The 15,098-nt window shown below is 44.7% G+C and overlaps 1 protein-coding gene across 1 annotated transcript in view; it reads left to right on the top strand.

Annotated features, from left to right (window-relative positions):
* Nucleotides 1–964: 964 nt before the first annotated feature.
* LOC311226186 (uncharacterized protein) overlaps nucleotides 965–15,098 on the top strand; it is a 30,876-nt gene continuing 16,742 nt past the window's right edge. The window contains exons 1-2 of the mRNA XM_084311561.1: nucleotides 965–1,050; nucleotides 5,981–6,455. Of these exons, the coding sequence (XP_084167687.1) occupies nucleotides 6,040–6,455 (416 nt within the window). The 5' untranslated portion in view covers nucleotides 965–1,050; nucleotides 5,981–6,039. The remainder of the gene's footprint in view (nucleotides 1,051–5,980; nucleotides 6,456–15,098) is intronic.

Here is a 15,098-nt window from a genome sequence, read left to right as displayed (position 1 = left end):
TTTTCTGTTTTCGTATTGTTCCTGTCTTTCTGTTTTTCTTTCTTTCCCGGCCTGCGCCCTGGGCCCATGTAACTATTGGTTGAGGCCGGGGTGCAATATAAATAAATGTATCATATCATATCACAGGGCCTACTGGCCTGATTTTATATATTGCTGTGAAGTTATGAATAAATCCAGGACCAATCAAAAGCCACAGTCTAGATTGATTTTTAGAGAGAAGTAATCTGAGAAACGATAAACTTTTACTGGAAATTGTGACGTTAATACAAGAGTTTTGCCTTGAGGGTGAGATTCAGACAAGTAGTAGCCTAACTTATAATTAACTTATAATTAATTCAAGGCCGGGCGATTGAGGTGGTTACTGAATAAAATTATTTGGACTCTCTATTTAAATAGATCCTCAGTTAAAGGAAATCCTTCCTGAATGGCTTCTACCTGAAGGCTTTCCAATTACATTTGGTGAACTATCCATTTGACTCAACTCAATTTACCCAAAATGATTGTTTACCTCTAATTCTAAAGGTAACTAATCAGGTTGAATGTGTTCCTATGCACTGGTTTCTTAGTTGTTATCTGTACCCCCTAAAGTCAATTGTCACTGAATTATTTATTGAATCTCTTTTGTATTGACATCTGGTTCAGACATTTAATTCTCCAGACATGAACAGCCCAGTCTAAGCAGGCTCGTTGAGGTGTCCAGTAAGGTCGTAGGAGTGAGCCAGGCCAAGTTCAGACCTTTTTCAATTTATGTAATTGTAGAGGGTTTGAAAATGCCTCCATGTAAAGTTTTATACAAAAACATACACCCCCTATTTTTTAAGATTATTCACAACTACTCTTAACAGTAATTTACTTTTGAATGAGATGCTACATCTTATTAGACTTCCAAGTCAGTAGATGGCGCTCCTGCGCTCCTGTGAGTGATAGAGGAAATCAGTATAGTCTTGGCTCCCAAGCATGCGCAGTCAGAATAAACCGCTGCCAGCAGAGCCAGGCTACTGAGGCTAGAAGAAATAACGTGTCTATTCTCTCCATTCACACAGCACACAGGTAATACAATAATTATCTAAAACATTCCCAAAGATGTTTAAAAACGAATGTGAACTGTCGGTGACATGTTATGTAACGTTTTGAGTGTGTACACGAACATGTTTGGACGAGTAGTTTTAAATGAATAATTGCTAACTGTTAGCTAGCGTGTTACACCGACGGTACATGTGGGTGCGCGCATGTGAACGTGACAACGTGTGTGTAAGAGCGTGTTACCGTCAATGTGTATTTGAGCTAAGGTTATGTAGCTAGTAACGTGTATTCAATTTCAGATGTGTACTATTGGTTTTTGTGACTGTTCTGACTACAGGATTAGGTATTACGTTTGTATTTAAGTAAGAATATATAGATGGCGATGCAAAAGGGTTTATTGGTTGCACTTCAAGGGTACTACGACTATGCTTGCACCTCATGGTACCAAAGCACCTCAAAGGCGCTAAAAACAAAATTACAAACATCTCAAAACTAACTGGTCAGACTACTGCTTGACCTTACTCCTAGAACCCACCTCACCCCTGCCCACTTTGACAACCTAGGATGGCTTAGAGTAGAAGCAACTTGCAATGGGCCTGGTCAGCAACTTGCAATGGGCCTGGTCTACAAGATACACTACATGACCAAGGTACCCATGTACATGTCAAAATACTTCCCAAAGGTCAGTGAATACCACGATCACAACACCAGATGGAGCTCCACAAATCATGTTAAACCCAGATTCGGCTCAAACACGTTTCGCAATTATGCCACATCAATGTGGAACGCCCTACCCAAAGCTGTAAAGGAATGTGAATCGCTACCCACTTTCAAAAACACTCTCAAAGAACACCTACGGGAGACTGCAATTAGAAACTGGCCCCTACAAATGTCCTAACCCAGTTGTACAGTAAATGACCAAGTATGGCTTTGTCAGTATTCCAATGTACAGTGTCCCCTACCCAACCCTCCCCCCACCTCCAATGTACAGTCCCCCCCACCCAACCACACCCCACCTACCCAACCTCCTCCAATGTACAGTTTCTACGTCAAATGTATACACTCTTTTTCTGGACACTTTTTGTATCACAAACAGTACTGTATTTGCAAATCTGGTACGTCATAAATGTATAGATGTAGAGCAGTACTCTCTATCTGTATGTCGTGTGTGTCATATATGTTACGATGATCAATCAAGGATACAGATTGAATTTATGCCAAAAGGTTTTTATTGTTTTGCACTATTTCGTTTCCTAAAGAATACATTTGAAGATTGTATTTTTGTATGATTTGGTTTATTATATTATTGTACAATAAGAATTACAAAGTAAATTGGAGTATTGGAATGTTAAAGGAATATTTTGTCAGAATAAACCACTCTCAGTAGAGCGAGGCTAGAAGAGATAACGTGTCTATTAGGGATGGGTACCTTTCACATTTGAACCGATACCGGTACCTGTGAATCGATACCGGTACCCAACGGTACCTTTTTTCGGTACTTTAGTCTCAAGAAATTTAATTTACCTACCTCAGTCGTAAAAAAAAACTTCAAATAACTACAATTTCGACAGTTTTCGGCTTGTCATTGCTCCGACTGCTTTGTTGTTGAATCAAGTCAAATCCTAGGTAAGCATATATTGTGCGTGTGAACGTTGACATGAAAAGAAAAGGGTAAAAAAAAAAAAAAAAAAAACTTTTTATTTTTTATTTTTTGGTTTCTCACTTGATTCGATACTCGGTAGTACCGACGTGTTTCGGTTCGGTACCTCAAAAGTACCGAATTCGGTACCTGTCCCTAGTGTCTATTCATCATTAATAGCCCCTTTCGGGTCTGATGCACGCCAACAAGGTTGGACGAGTGAACAGTCCCTTATACCTTCATAGAAAAATCCCACAATTAACTCCTCAGCAAAACGCTTGTCATACAACTTGTACAAGTATCGCAGAGAAATTTCAAAGGTACTCGGTTGCACGAGGGTTTCGGACAGGCGTGCATCACAGACCCGAAAGGGGTTACATCATTCACAGATCCACAGCGCACCCTTGTCTGTATCGCTTGTGCCGACTCAGATTCCCCTAGGTCTGAGGCCGGTAACATAAGCCCTGCCCCTTTTCTTTATCCAATCGCAACTGTAACTGAGGGGTACAATTCCCTGACTGTATTAATAAGTATGGTATCATTAAACCACTACCGTCTTATGTACATTACTACTGGCCATACAGTACACAGGTATATGATGAGAACACCTCCACAATGATACGGTTCCACACAAATCTGGGTTTACGAATATTTATTAGCAGCAAGAATACATAATATACTTTACTTTCAATGCGCTTATAAGGCAAAGGAATGTGCGTAGGCAAATCAATAACGAATGTCCATTCTCATATTACGCAGGAGATAATAATACAACCTGAATCTTAGGAATTATATCTATGGTACTCTGGGGAGGCAGCGGGAGATACTGGTAGGGGGTTCCCACCGGTTGTAAGCCAGCAGGGGGAGGAAATGTTCGAATGCAAAGTCTGGATCCACGGGGACTCAATAAGTTCCTGCTATGGGAGGCGGTATATTACTCCCTGGATCAGCAGACGAAAAGCAGCAGCTGTAATCCAAGTATGCGTGCAGCATAGGTGAAAGCCGGCCAGCCTCTCCTTGAGACGGGCTCGAATGATGTTCCTCACGTCACGGGTAAATCCCACACAGTAGTGGGTTGTAGACGATTCTTCTCCGCTCCAACAGCCTGGTCCAAAGCAATAATAATAATAATCCAGCCGGAAAGGGGCTCTGCATTCACCGGTGTAGATTCTCCGGTGCGCGGTACTTCACATTAACTAGGTTGAACTTGACGTTATTCCACTAAGCTCTGACACTTTACTATCCTATTCGCACGCGGCTATAAGTGCTCTATTTAGACGCACGGTTGCTCACTTCACTTGGTCGTTGACTCGTGATGAAGGCTTTACTAGTAAGGAGCGAACGATACGTTGAACAAACGTATTAGGATAAGACAAGACTCTATTTTGGGGCAAAAACGGGCCCTACTTCACCGCACGTCGTATCGTGGGTGAGGCTTCACTTGGGTAACTCGAACTACTTCTGTATTCACCTGCGCCATATTTATATGTTGGGCGAACAAACTAGTACCAGCCTTATTCCTGTCTCGTAGTCTTGGGCAGAACCGGGCATGTTCAGACAAGCCTTGACGGTGGCTTTGAACTCGGCATTGGGGGTATGGCCGCTGGCGCCTAGGGGGCGCTGTCCAATAGGAGAATGAATATTATGGTCTGTACTAGGTTAAAGGGATATTCCGTGTATATGTACAAAGAATACACAAGGGATATCAGACGATATACAAATCCTATGCAATATATATCAATCAATAAATACATATATTCGGTTTAATCTGACCCTTTGTAACAGCAACTGTTGCTTCCCTTGGACAAACTGTTTTGTCAGAGGAAAGCAACAGTTGTGATTGGAGGATCAGGAAAAGAGGGCAGGGTTTGAGGTCGATTCATCAGAGGCTTTGATTCTATTCTGGTCTTAACTGATGTTCCAAAGGGAATTCTAACTCTTGCCACCACTCAGGCCCAGAAATTAAATGTAGGCTGTCAACCATTCCTTCTGGCCATAATTGGGTTAAATCTGCACTGCCCTACAAAAACAAACCATTACCATAACACGCCCAATTGTCAGTCATCGAAATAACCATGTACTATTTAAGCATTACATCACGCGCAGGAGTGGTTTGTGAACAATAAACCATGCCTAGGGGTGGTTGTTAGGCCCGAGGCGTAGCCGAGGGTCGTTAGACCCCCCTAGGCATGGTTTATTGTTCACAAATCACGACTGCAAGTGGTGTAAAGCTTTTATACAACTGCCACATTCATCCAACCTTATTGCTATACAATAAACACACATTAATCGAAGATTTATTGAAAAAAACATCCGCCAGAAAAAGTAGTTCCCACAACTACAAAAAAGACAATTTGCCTCCATGTGGAAGCAGATCGGAAGTGCATCCAACCAACTAACACATCCAACTGTGTATTATTGGAATGATTGATTGAACATTTTATTACCAGATGCAGAATGGGTACAATACAGTACGGCTCAATACACACAATTGTTAAGGGGATGCAGACCTACTTTCTATAGAACTTCATTCTTAGATGCTTCTATAGAAAGTAGGTAAAACAAATTAAAACGTTTTCTTTGCCCTATAGGAAAAAAACGTTTTCTTCGCCTTATTTTTTTATTTATTTTTTTAAACCTACTGTAGAGGGCCTAAACTTAACCAGTTGGAAACCAAGCGTACAGTAATAAAATTAGCAATCAATCAATCAATCAATCAACTCAATAGGCCATGCTCACTTAGAACAGCGCAGCACCCAGCTCTCTCTCAGTCTGACTATCCCCCGCGTTGCAGACAGGAGTGTGTGTGTGTGTGTGTGTGTGTGTGTGGGGGGGGGGGGGGGGGGTGGAGACTGAGCCAGCGTCGGACAGTGTGAGAGTGAGGGCTGCAGTCAGAGAAAGAAAAAGAAATTGAAAAAAGAAATAACAAATTAATCAATCAATCAATCCGCGATTTTTATTTTGTTACACAATGATTCAAGACTCATCAGTTACATCATCCAACATTGTTTAAAGGACTAAGACATTCGCTGTGACAGAATCGCTTGATATTTAGTCGTTTAGTCGCTATCAACATATCCATTTGTAAAGATTATTGTCCGTCCTCTTGTGATCCGGCGGAGTGATGTGAAGTGATTCGGTTGTGGGCGGGTCCTAGGACCAGCCAGCGTGGACTGTTTGCAATAAACACGTGTAAAATGACTTTCAGCCAATCAGAATCGAGAAATTTGCATGCCGTTGTATAATGCCAACTAAGGAATGTACCTCACCTATATTACTACCTACTATGCTAATTATGTCTCACCTCTTCACTTGCAGCAGCACCGCACAGGTCCTCCATTTGCCACGAGTTTGCTACTGTAGCTTACAGACAAAAGATGTCCGACGAGGGAAAACTTTTCGTCGGCGGACTGAGCTTCGACACCACCGATGACTCGTTGGCGGCAGCATTCTCAAAGTACGGAAACGTCGCCAGATGCGACGTGATCAAAGACAAAGAGACTGGAAGGCCTCGCGGCTTCGGCTTTGTTACATATGAAAACCCACAGGACGCCAAAGATGCGATGGATGGAATGAACGGCCAGACGTTGGACGGCAGAGAGATTCGTGTGAATGAAGCGGGGCAGGGTGGCGGCGGCGGCAGAGGTCGCGGTGGTGGAGGATACGGAGGCGGAGGAAGCTATGGCGGCGGGAGAGGCGGTGGAGGATACGGCGGTGGAGGTGGAAGCTACGGAGGCGGTGGAGATAGGAGTTACGGCGGTGGTGGATACAGAAGCGGCGGTGGATACAGGGAGTAGTTGGAAGCGGGGGTAGCTACTGGGAGCGCTCTGGACCATACAGCTATGCTGCACACGAGAAACTCTCCCCGATTCAAGATCATCCATCGACTGGCTGTATTTAAAATATGCGCTCCCTTAGGAAATGTCCATGTGTTGTTGACCCGATTCTCTTTGTAGTATGTTGTTGCAGTAGCTCAAGCGTCGTGCAAATGTATCCATAGTTTTGGCCATTCATTGACAAACCATGTTTAAACTCAAGTTGAAGATTTCTTTCCTACTTGAGGGCAATTGTTCTCACAACTTTTTTTTCTAACCTCGCACCTATTAACTAAGTACAATATCTGATTTGATTGGTGCCGTTAAATGAGAAATTGGAAAACTCAGAAATTGAAATGATCTATTTTTTTCTTTTTCTTGTCAACCAGGATTTTGAAGCACCATTCCTACCTCGCACTGTTAAGCAGCTCCTGTTTTCCCCTGGATGTAGGGGAAATTCAATAGGGCTTTACTTTTGTTTGAGTTATCCTTCATTTTAATGCTTGTCCAACCTACCTCCTGCCAAGTTATTGAATGAGAAATCCATTTAGTAGCTCAAACAGGCTTTTGGGTTTCATAGTACATTCCTATAGTGTTGCTCGGCAGCAATGCCTCAGTCATGTAATTTTTTTTAATCTTAAATATAGATTAGCAGAGGGTCCTGTATGTTCAGTTTCCCAAAAGTTCATTCCTTTCATACTGGTGAAATGCACGCCTAATGTAGTCGGCTGTTCAATGTGTTTTTTTGCTTTGCTCAACGGCTGCATTTTAAATGTGCTGTTAGAATGGACTGAACTTGTATAAGTGATCGACGTCTAACTTCTCTCACCGATTATAAAACTCGGAATGAGAGCATTTTTGTACTTTCTGTTCTTTGTATCAACATTAAAGCTTTTTTTTTAAAATATATATACTGTCATTGAGTCTACTAAACGATTCATGGGAAATAAAAAGTCTCAACACTGTTTGATTTACAATGTTACTTACCCTTAGCTGCCAGAATTGTTCCCTTCCTGCTGACTTGTACGTTGTTTTGGATAAACGCGTCGGCTAAATGTATGTAGGGCAGTGCAGTTCTCGACAATTGTCTCTTGCCTGTAGTTAACGTTTAACAGCCAGACGAGGGTCAATATACGTATTTGAACTGAGTGAATATGGCGGCGCTGACTCAAGGTCACTGAGAAATGATGACATAAGTGTTTGAATATGTTGATGGGACCTAGGACTCCGGGATCCTAAAAGAGAATATACCGGTATACATTTGAGGGGGACGAAACTGTACACTAGGGGGTTTGGACATTTACGGGGGCCAGTTTCGAATTGTAGCCTCCCGTAGGTACTCTTTGAGAGCGGTTTTGGAGGTGGGTAGGGCGTTCCACATTGTTGTAGCATAATTGCGAAACGTGTTTAGTCCCTTGTTTGAGCAGAATCTGGGTTGAACATGATTTGTGGAACTCCCTCTGGTGTTGTGGTTGTCGAATTCACTGACCTTTGCGAAGTATTTTGACATGTACATGGGTATCTTAGTGGTGTAGTGTATCTTGTAGACCAGGCTCATTGCAAGCTGCTGTACTCTGCCGTCCTAGGATGTCAAAATGGGCAGGGGTGAGGTGGGTTTTAGTAAGGTCAAGCAGTAGTCTGACCAGTTTGTTTTGTGATGTTTGTAGCCTTTTTTTTTCTTTTTTCCTGAGGTGCTTTGGTACATAGCATAGTCGTACCCTTGAATGAGTGCTCCTGTTGAAGGCACTAAAGCACTCAACACTTTGATGAACATTGTTACTCAGCTGATAGAGTTGTACCCTTCCTGCTGTCTTGTTGTACAAAACTTGTAGTCGCTTTGGATAAAAGCATCGGCTAAATGACTACAAACATCACAAAACAAACTGGTCAGACTACTGCTTGACCTTACTCCTAAAACCCACCTCACCCCTGTCCATTTTGACAACCTAGGATGGCTTAGAGTAGACTAGAGTACAGCAACTTGCAATGGGCCTGGTCTACAAGATACATTACACCACTAAGATACCCATGTACATGTCGAGGTACTTCCCAAAGGTCAGTGAATTCTACGACCACAACACCAGAGGTAGTTCCACAAATCATGTTCAACCCAGATTCGGCTCAAACAAGGGACTAAACACGTTTCGCAATTATGCCACAACAATGTGGAACACCCTACCCACAGCCGTAAAATAATGTGAATCCCTACCCACCTTCAAAACCGCTCTCAAAGAGCACCTACGGGAGGCTGCCATTTGAAACTGGCCCCGGTAAATGTCCAACCCAACCCCCTCCAATGTACAGTTTCTTCCCCCTCAAATGTATATATTCTCTTTTAGAATCTCTGTCTCTTAAACAGTACTGTATATCTGTATGTTGTGTATGTCATAAATGTCATGATGAATTAAAAATGGGGGGACCCTGATGTAAACAAGACAAGTCTTTCTCTGGTCTGCATCCCCTTAACAATTGTGTGTATCGAGCCGTACTGTATCGTACCCATTCTGCAATCTGTTAATAACGTTTTCAATCGGGACCAGAGAGGAAGACCTGTTCTGCTGCCTGCAGTGAGACTGTCTTCAGAACAGCCAGGGCCTGTATGATGGACTACCAAAAAAATAAATAAAAATCAAATATAACTGTATACCTGTGTAGGACAGTTCTCCATCTTTGATTCGTTCAGACATTTACGGGGGCCAGTTTCGAATTGCAGCCTCCCGTAGGTGCTCTTTGAGAGCGGTTTTGAAGGTGGGTAGAGATTAATTTATTTTTTACGGCTGTGGGTAGGGCGTTCCACATTGATGTGGCATAATTACGAAACGTGTTAAGTCAAGTTCCTTGTTTGAGCCGAATCTGGGTTGCACATGATTTGTGGAACTCCCTCTGGTCTTGTGGTCGTGGTATTTACTGACCTTTGGGAATTACCTCCATATGTACATGGGTACCTCAGTGGTGTAGTGTATCTTGTAGACCAGGCCCATTGCAAGTTGTTGTACTCGTCTACTCTAAGCCATCCTAGGTTGTCAAAATGGGCTGGGGTCAGGTGTGTTCTAGGAGTGAGGTCAAGCAGTAGTCTGACCTGCTATTGTGCGTGATCGGTGTGTGACCGGCAAGCGGACATTTGTTTGGGGAAACTTCTGACGGCTTGGGGAAGGAGGGGAGCTACCAGCTTGTTCAGTTTGTTGGTGGGGCTGCTGAGAACATTTGCTAGAAGTGTATCTTTTTTGGGTTATAGGGTGAATGTCATTGCTCCACTCTTGTCTGAGTCCCTGGGCCAGGCTCCTCGAGGAGGAGAGGTTGGCATATGGAAGTATAGGAGCGGATGTGGGCAGCGGTGGCCTAAAGGTTAGAGAAGCAGGTTTGTGACCAGAAGTTCGCCGGTTCGATCCCCCGGACCGGCAGGACAAATCTGGGCTGGGGAAGTGAATGAATAACTCTCTCCCATACCCTTAACACCAACCGCTGAAGTGCCCTTGAGCAAGGCACTAAACCCCCAACTACTCCAGTGGAATTGCTCAGTGGCCAACAGTGTCAGACTGTGGTTGTACTGGGCAGCTCCCAGGTGTGAATGGAACTGTGTGAATGTGAAGCAGGGCGTAGCTGAAAAATAGCATCCGTGCTCCGCGAACCTACACTGGGTAAATAAAACATTTTTTAAAATGTAATAATCGGCAGTTTGTCTGCAATCTCCTCCGATAGTGACAGTGATGGGGGAGCAGGTTTGGCTGAAAACTCTGGCAGGAAAGGAGACAGATAGTGTCAGTATGGAGTATAGTGAGGGGGAGCCCAGGGGAGAAGGAAGGGAAAAGGTGGAGGAAAGGAGCAGGGAAAAGGAGGGGAATGGCCATAAGAGAAAGAAAAAGGAAGGAAGTAGACCAAGTGGGTCTGAGGGTAGGGTAGATTTTCTGAATGTAGTGGTGAGATTTGAGGGAGAAGAGGGAGTTAAAAAAAATCGGGCCATTAAAGTTAACAAAACTCATAAAGCAATTAGGAGAAGTGGAGTACGCAAAAGTGTTGAGAGATGGAAACTTGCTTTTAGGATGTAGAAATATAGAGCAGGTGGAGAAGGCAAAGGTATTGAGTAGTATTGGAAATCAATATTTCCAGAGTAATAAGAGTTGGGGAGAAGAGGGATGGTGGGTGAAAGGGGGTCATTTCTGGAATACCAATCGAAGTTACTATGGAGAAGCTGGTGGAAAATTTAAAGGGAGACAAACGTAATAGGGGTGTTAAAAAAACGCTGATAGAATTAAAAGGGGAGCAGAGAAGATAGAGACTGAGACCATTTTTAGTGACTGATTTAGTTCGCAAAATGCGATCAAAGCACTCTGGAGCTATGCTTTATGTCTCCACACACGGCCGTTTGTCACGTTTCACGAGCTGTTGTTGTTGGGTGTATACGTAGCTACTGTAATAAATACGTGAGTTATGCAGTAGCAGGAGAAACTGCTATTTAGCAGGGAAACTGCTATTTGTCCTAATGCCCTGAAATAACCAACTTCACAACCGGGGTACAAGAAGTAACAACTTTATTTCATTCAAGTACCTATACTAAGCGATTATACCGAGGACACGGGATCTATTAATTAAGAGGACCAATTGGGTGAATGAATGAATGAATGAATGAAAACTTTATTTAACAGATTGCAGAATGGGTACAATACAGTACGGCTCAATACATACAATTGTTAAGGGGATGCAGACCTGAGAAAGACGTTTGTCTTGTTTCCATCAGGGTCCCCCATTTTCAATTCATATAGACATATATGACATACATGACATACAGATAGTCAGTACTGCTACATCTATACATTTATGACATACCAGATTTGCAAATACAGTACTGTTTGTGATACAGAAGGAGTCAAGAAAAGGGAGTATATACATTTGACGTAGAAACTGTACATTGGAGGTTGGGTGGGGGGGGTTGGGTACATTGGGATATTGACAACCATACTGGGTAATTTACATTGGAGGTGGTTGGGGGGGGGGGGGGGCGGGGGGCACACTGTATAAACAAGTAACACTGTACATTGAGGGGGGGGGGGGAGGAGACACTGTACAAACAAACACAATTGTACATTGAACTATTGACAAAACCATACTAGGTAAATGACTGTACATTGGAGGGGGTTGGAATGATTGGGTTAGGATATTTACAGGGGCCAGTGTTGAATTGCAGTCTCCCGTAGGTGTCCCTTGAGAGAGGTTTTGAAAGTGGGTAGTGATCCACATTCCTTTACAGCTTTGGGTAGGGCGTTCCACATTGATGTGGCATAATTGCGAAACGTGTTTAGTCCCTTATTTGAGCCGAATCTGGGTTTAACATGATTTGTGGAGCTCCCTCTGGTGTTGTGATCGTGGTATTCACTGACCTTTGGAAAGTATTTTGACATGTACATGGGTACCTTGGTCGTGTAGTGTATCTTGTAGACCAGGCCCATTGCAAGTTGCTGTACTCTGTCGTCTACTCTAAGCCATCCTAGGTTGTCAAAGTGGGCAGGGGTGAGGTGGGTTCTAGGAGTAAGGTCAAGCAGTAGTCTGACCAGTTTGTTTTGAGATGTTTGTAATTTTGTTTTTAGCGCCTTTGAGGTGCTTTGGTACCATGAGGTGCAAGCATAGTCGTAGTACCCCTGAATGAGTGCTCCTGCCAGAGTCTTCAGGGTGTTCCGTAGGTACCGTAGGACTCCTATTATACAACACCCTCTTATATGAGGCACTGCAATTATAAAACACGGTGTGTCTAATCCCACCTATTAAACACCCTCTCATATGAGGCACTGCAACTGCACACCACGGTGTGTCTAATCCCATGCATTAAACACCCTCGGTAAGAGGCACAGCAATTGCACACACCACGGTGTGTTTAATCCCACACATTAAACACCCTCTGTAAGAGGCACAGCCCTTGGAACAAAAGGCTTAATAAACCACGCACTTTAGACACCCTCTCGACGAGGCATTTGCAAAACACATTGAACCATAGTTAATTAAGGAACACTCTTCCGGCAATAATTAATCCCCCCTCTCGTCTTCCCATGTCCCTCCTCAATCGGTCATACTCAATATCCTACCGGCTTGGTTATACAATAAATAGGGCATAAATAGGGGATAGGAAGAAATAGCCTATATGCAGATAAAATTAAGAGGCACGGTAGAATACAAAGAGCATAACTATAGGATACCCTAATAATACCATATACAATACAATATCAATTTACACAGTAGGCCTATACAGCTTATAAAAATAGAGCATAATACAACATCCTATATAAGTGCAAATGTGGGTAACAGTGGACTTAACTCCCCGCACACAATCAGCAACACCTGAGTTCAATAATGAAGCCACTTGAGTCCCTGCTCCTGACGTCATTACTTCGGCCCATTCACATCACACCCCCCCCCCCCTTAAAGAAAGGACTCGTCCTCGAGTCCTACGCCGACATGTCGTAGTCTAAAGACCAACGGGGTGCCCTCCGCTGGCGTACTGGACGTCCCTCCTCGACAGACCCTGCAGGCCGACCTTCCTACAGCCCCAGACTGGACACAACCACCTCCGACTGGGGCGCAGCTTCCGTCGCAGCGGGAGCCCCCTGTGTCCCCTCTGCCTCCTCCGGCCCACGATCACTGGCGGTCTGGTCTCCTGGGGCCTCCTGTGCTCCTTCTGAGTCCTCCGGTCCACCCTCTGCGTCCTCCGGCCCACGATCACCGCTGATCCGGTCCACTGGCCCCACCTGTGCTCCTTCTGCGTCCTCCGGCCCCCGATCACCGCCTGTCTGGTCCTCCGGTGGTGGCCTCCCCCCCGCAGAGCCATCCCGGCTGGAAGATCGATGGCCGACCCAACTGGCACCAAACGGGGACCCCGAGGACTGACGCCGGCTAGCCAGGTTTGGCCCACTCCTCGGATTAGCTCTCCTGGATGCTGGGACTGGATTTAACGGGGCTGTCAAAGAAGAGGTGAAAGGTTTGAGTCGGTTGAAGTGAACCACACTCTCTGGCCCTCCCTCCACTAGCACTAGCCTATAAAGCACCTCGGTCACCCTCTCCACCACTCTAAAGGGACCTTTGTACCGCCTCTGGAGCTTGGGACACACCCCACGCTTCCTGGCCTTATTCTGAACCCAAACCAATTCCCCCTCGGAATAGTATTGACTTTTAATAGGACTTTTTCTGCTGTTCCGAGGCCCTGGCCTGGTGCCTTTTAACTGCTTCCACCACCGTGGACAATGTATTCCGCAACCTAGACACATAATTGTCCACCGAGTCACAGGACTCCTGATTGCCCACCTTCAGCATAATATCTACTGGCAGAACAATTTCCTGTCCAAACAGTACTTTATATGGGGTGAAGGAGGTGCTAGCATGCACACTACTACGATAGGCCAACATAACATAAGGCAACAGTGTGTCCCAGTTTAACTGATTGTCCTCCACAAAGAGAGACAACATGGACAAAAGGGTTCGATTAAAGTGCTCCACCAGGCCATCTGACTGGGGGTGGTAGGGGGATGTCCTTGTTTTCTGCATGTGCAGAAGCCTACATAACTCCCTGAATAGATTTGACTTGAAGTTACGACCTTGGTCGGAGTGGATACTCCTTGGCGCCCCAAAACGACACACCCACTCCTCGGTCAAGACTTTGGCAATTGTCCATGCTTCCTGGTTAGGCAATGGAAAAGACTCTGTCCAATTGGAAAAATAGTCCCCCACAACCAAAATATACTTATTTTTCCCAGGGGTCTCGGGGAGGGGGCCAAGAATGTCGAGTGCCACCCGTTCAAAAGGCCTAGATACCCTGGATGTCTGTAGGGGTGCACATGGCCGCTTCCCCTGACTCTTCCTTGAACCACAATCGACACATTCTCTAACCCATCTCTTGACATCGCCAAACCAGCCTGGCCAATAGAACCGGTCTTTAACTTTCCCTTGCAGCTTCTGCACCCCCAAGTGCCCCCCGGTGGAGACATTGTGCAGCTGCTCTAAAACCCCAGGCACCATTGACTGAGGGAGCACCACCTGTACCCGAGAGGCTGCATCGGAATTTGCAGGAGGAATCCGCACCAGCCTATCCCCCTGCACTTGGAGCTGACTCCACACAGTAGCATAATTCTGCAGGCCAGCGTCTACCGGTATTGAACCAAAACCAACCTGATTTTTAAAGTTAATTATTTGTCTTAACTCACTATCGGCCATCTGTGCATCGGCTAACTCATCAGTCTCTTTTTCCCCACTGGACACTACAGAAGGCAGAGCTTCCTGTACTGCGCACATCCTTACAGCAGCCCTGTCTGTTATTGCCTGAGAGGCCTTCTGGTCAGATATTTCTTTTTCCAAAAAAGCCGGCAGCCTAGAAAGGGCATCAGCATTGCTGTGTAGCTTGCCTGGACGATGCACAATTTTATACTGGAAATTGGCCAATTGTTCAAGCCAACGAGCCAACTGCCCCTCCAAGTCCTGAAAGTTATGAAGCCAACGGAGAGAATTGTGGTCAGTTCGCAACACAAACTCCCTACCCAACAAATAGTGCTTGAAGTATTTGGTAAACGCTACCATACTCAAAAGTTCTTTCTTAGTGGTGGCATATTTACGTTCCTGTTTTGTAAGAGCCCTGCTAGCATATG

The sequence above is a fragment of the Notolepis coatsorum genome (assembly GCF_963971535.1).
Source record: "Notolepis coatsorum genome assembly, chromosome: 1".
Lineage (NCBI taxonomy): Eukaryota > Metazoa > Chordata > Actinopteri > Aulopiformes > Paralepididae > Notolepis > Notolepis coatsorum.
Note: the sequence above shows the minus strand (reverse complement) of the source record. Positions and strands in the feature narration are given on the sequence as shown.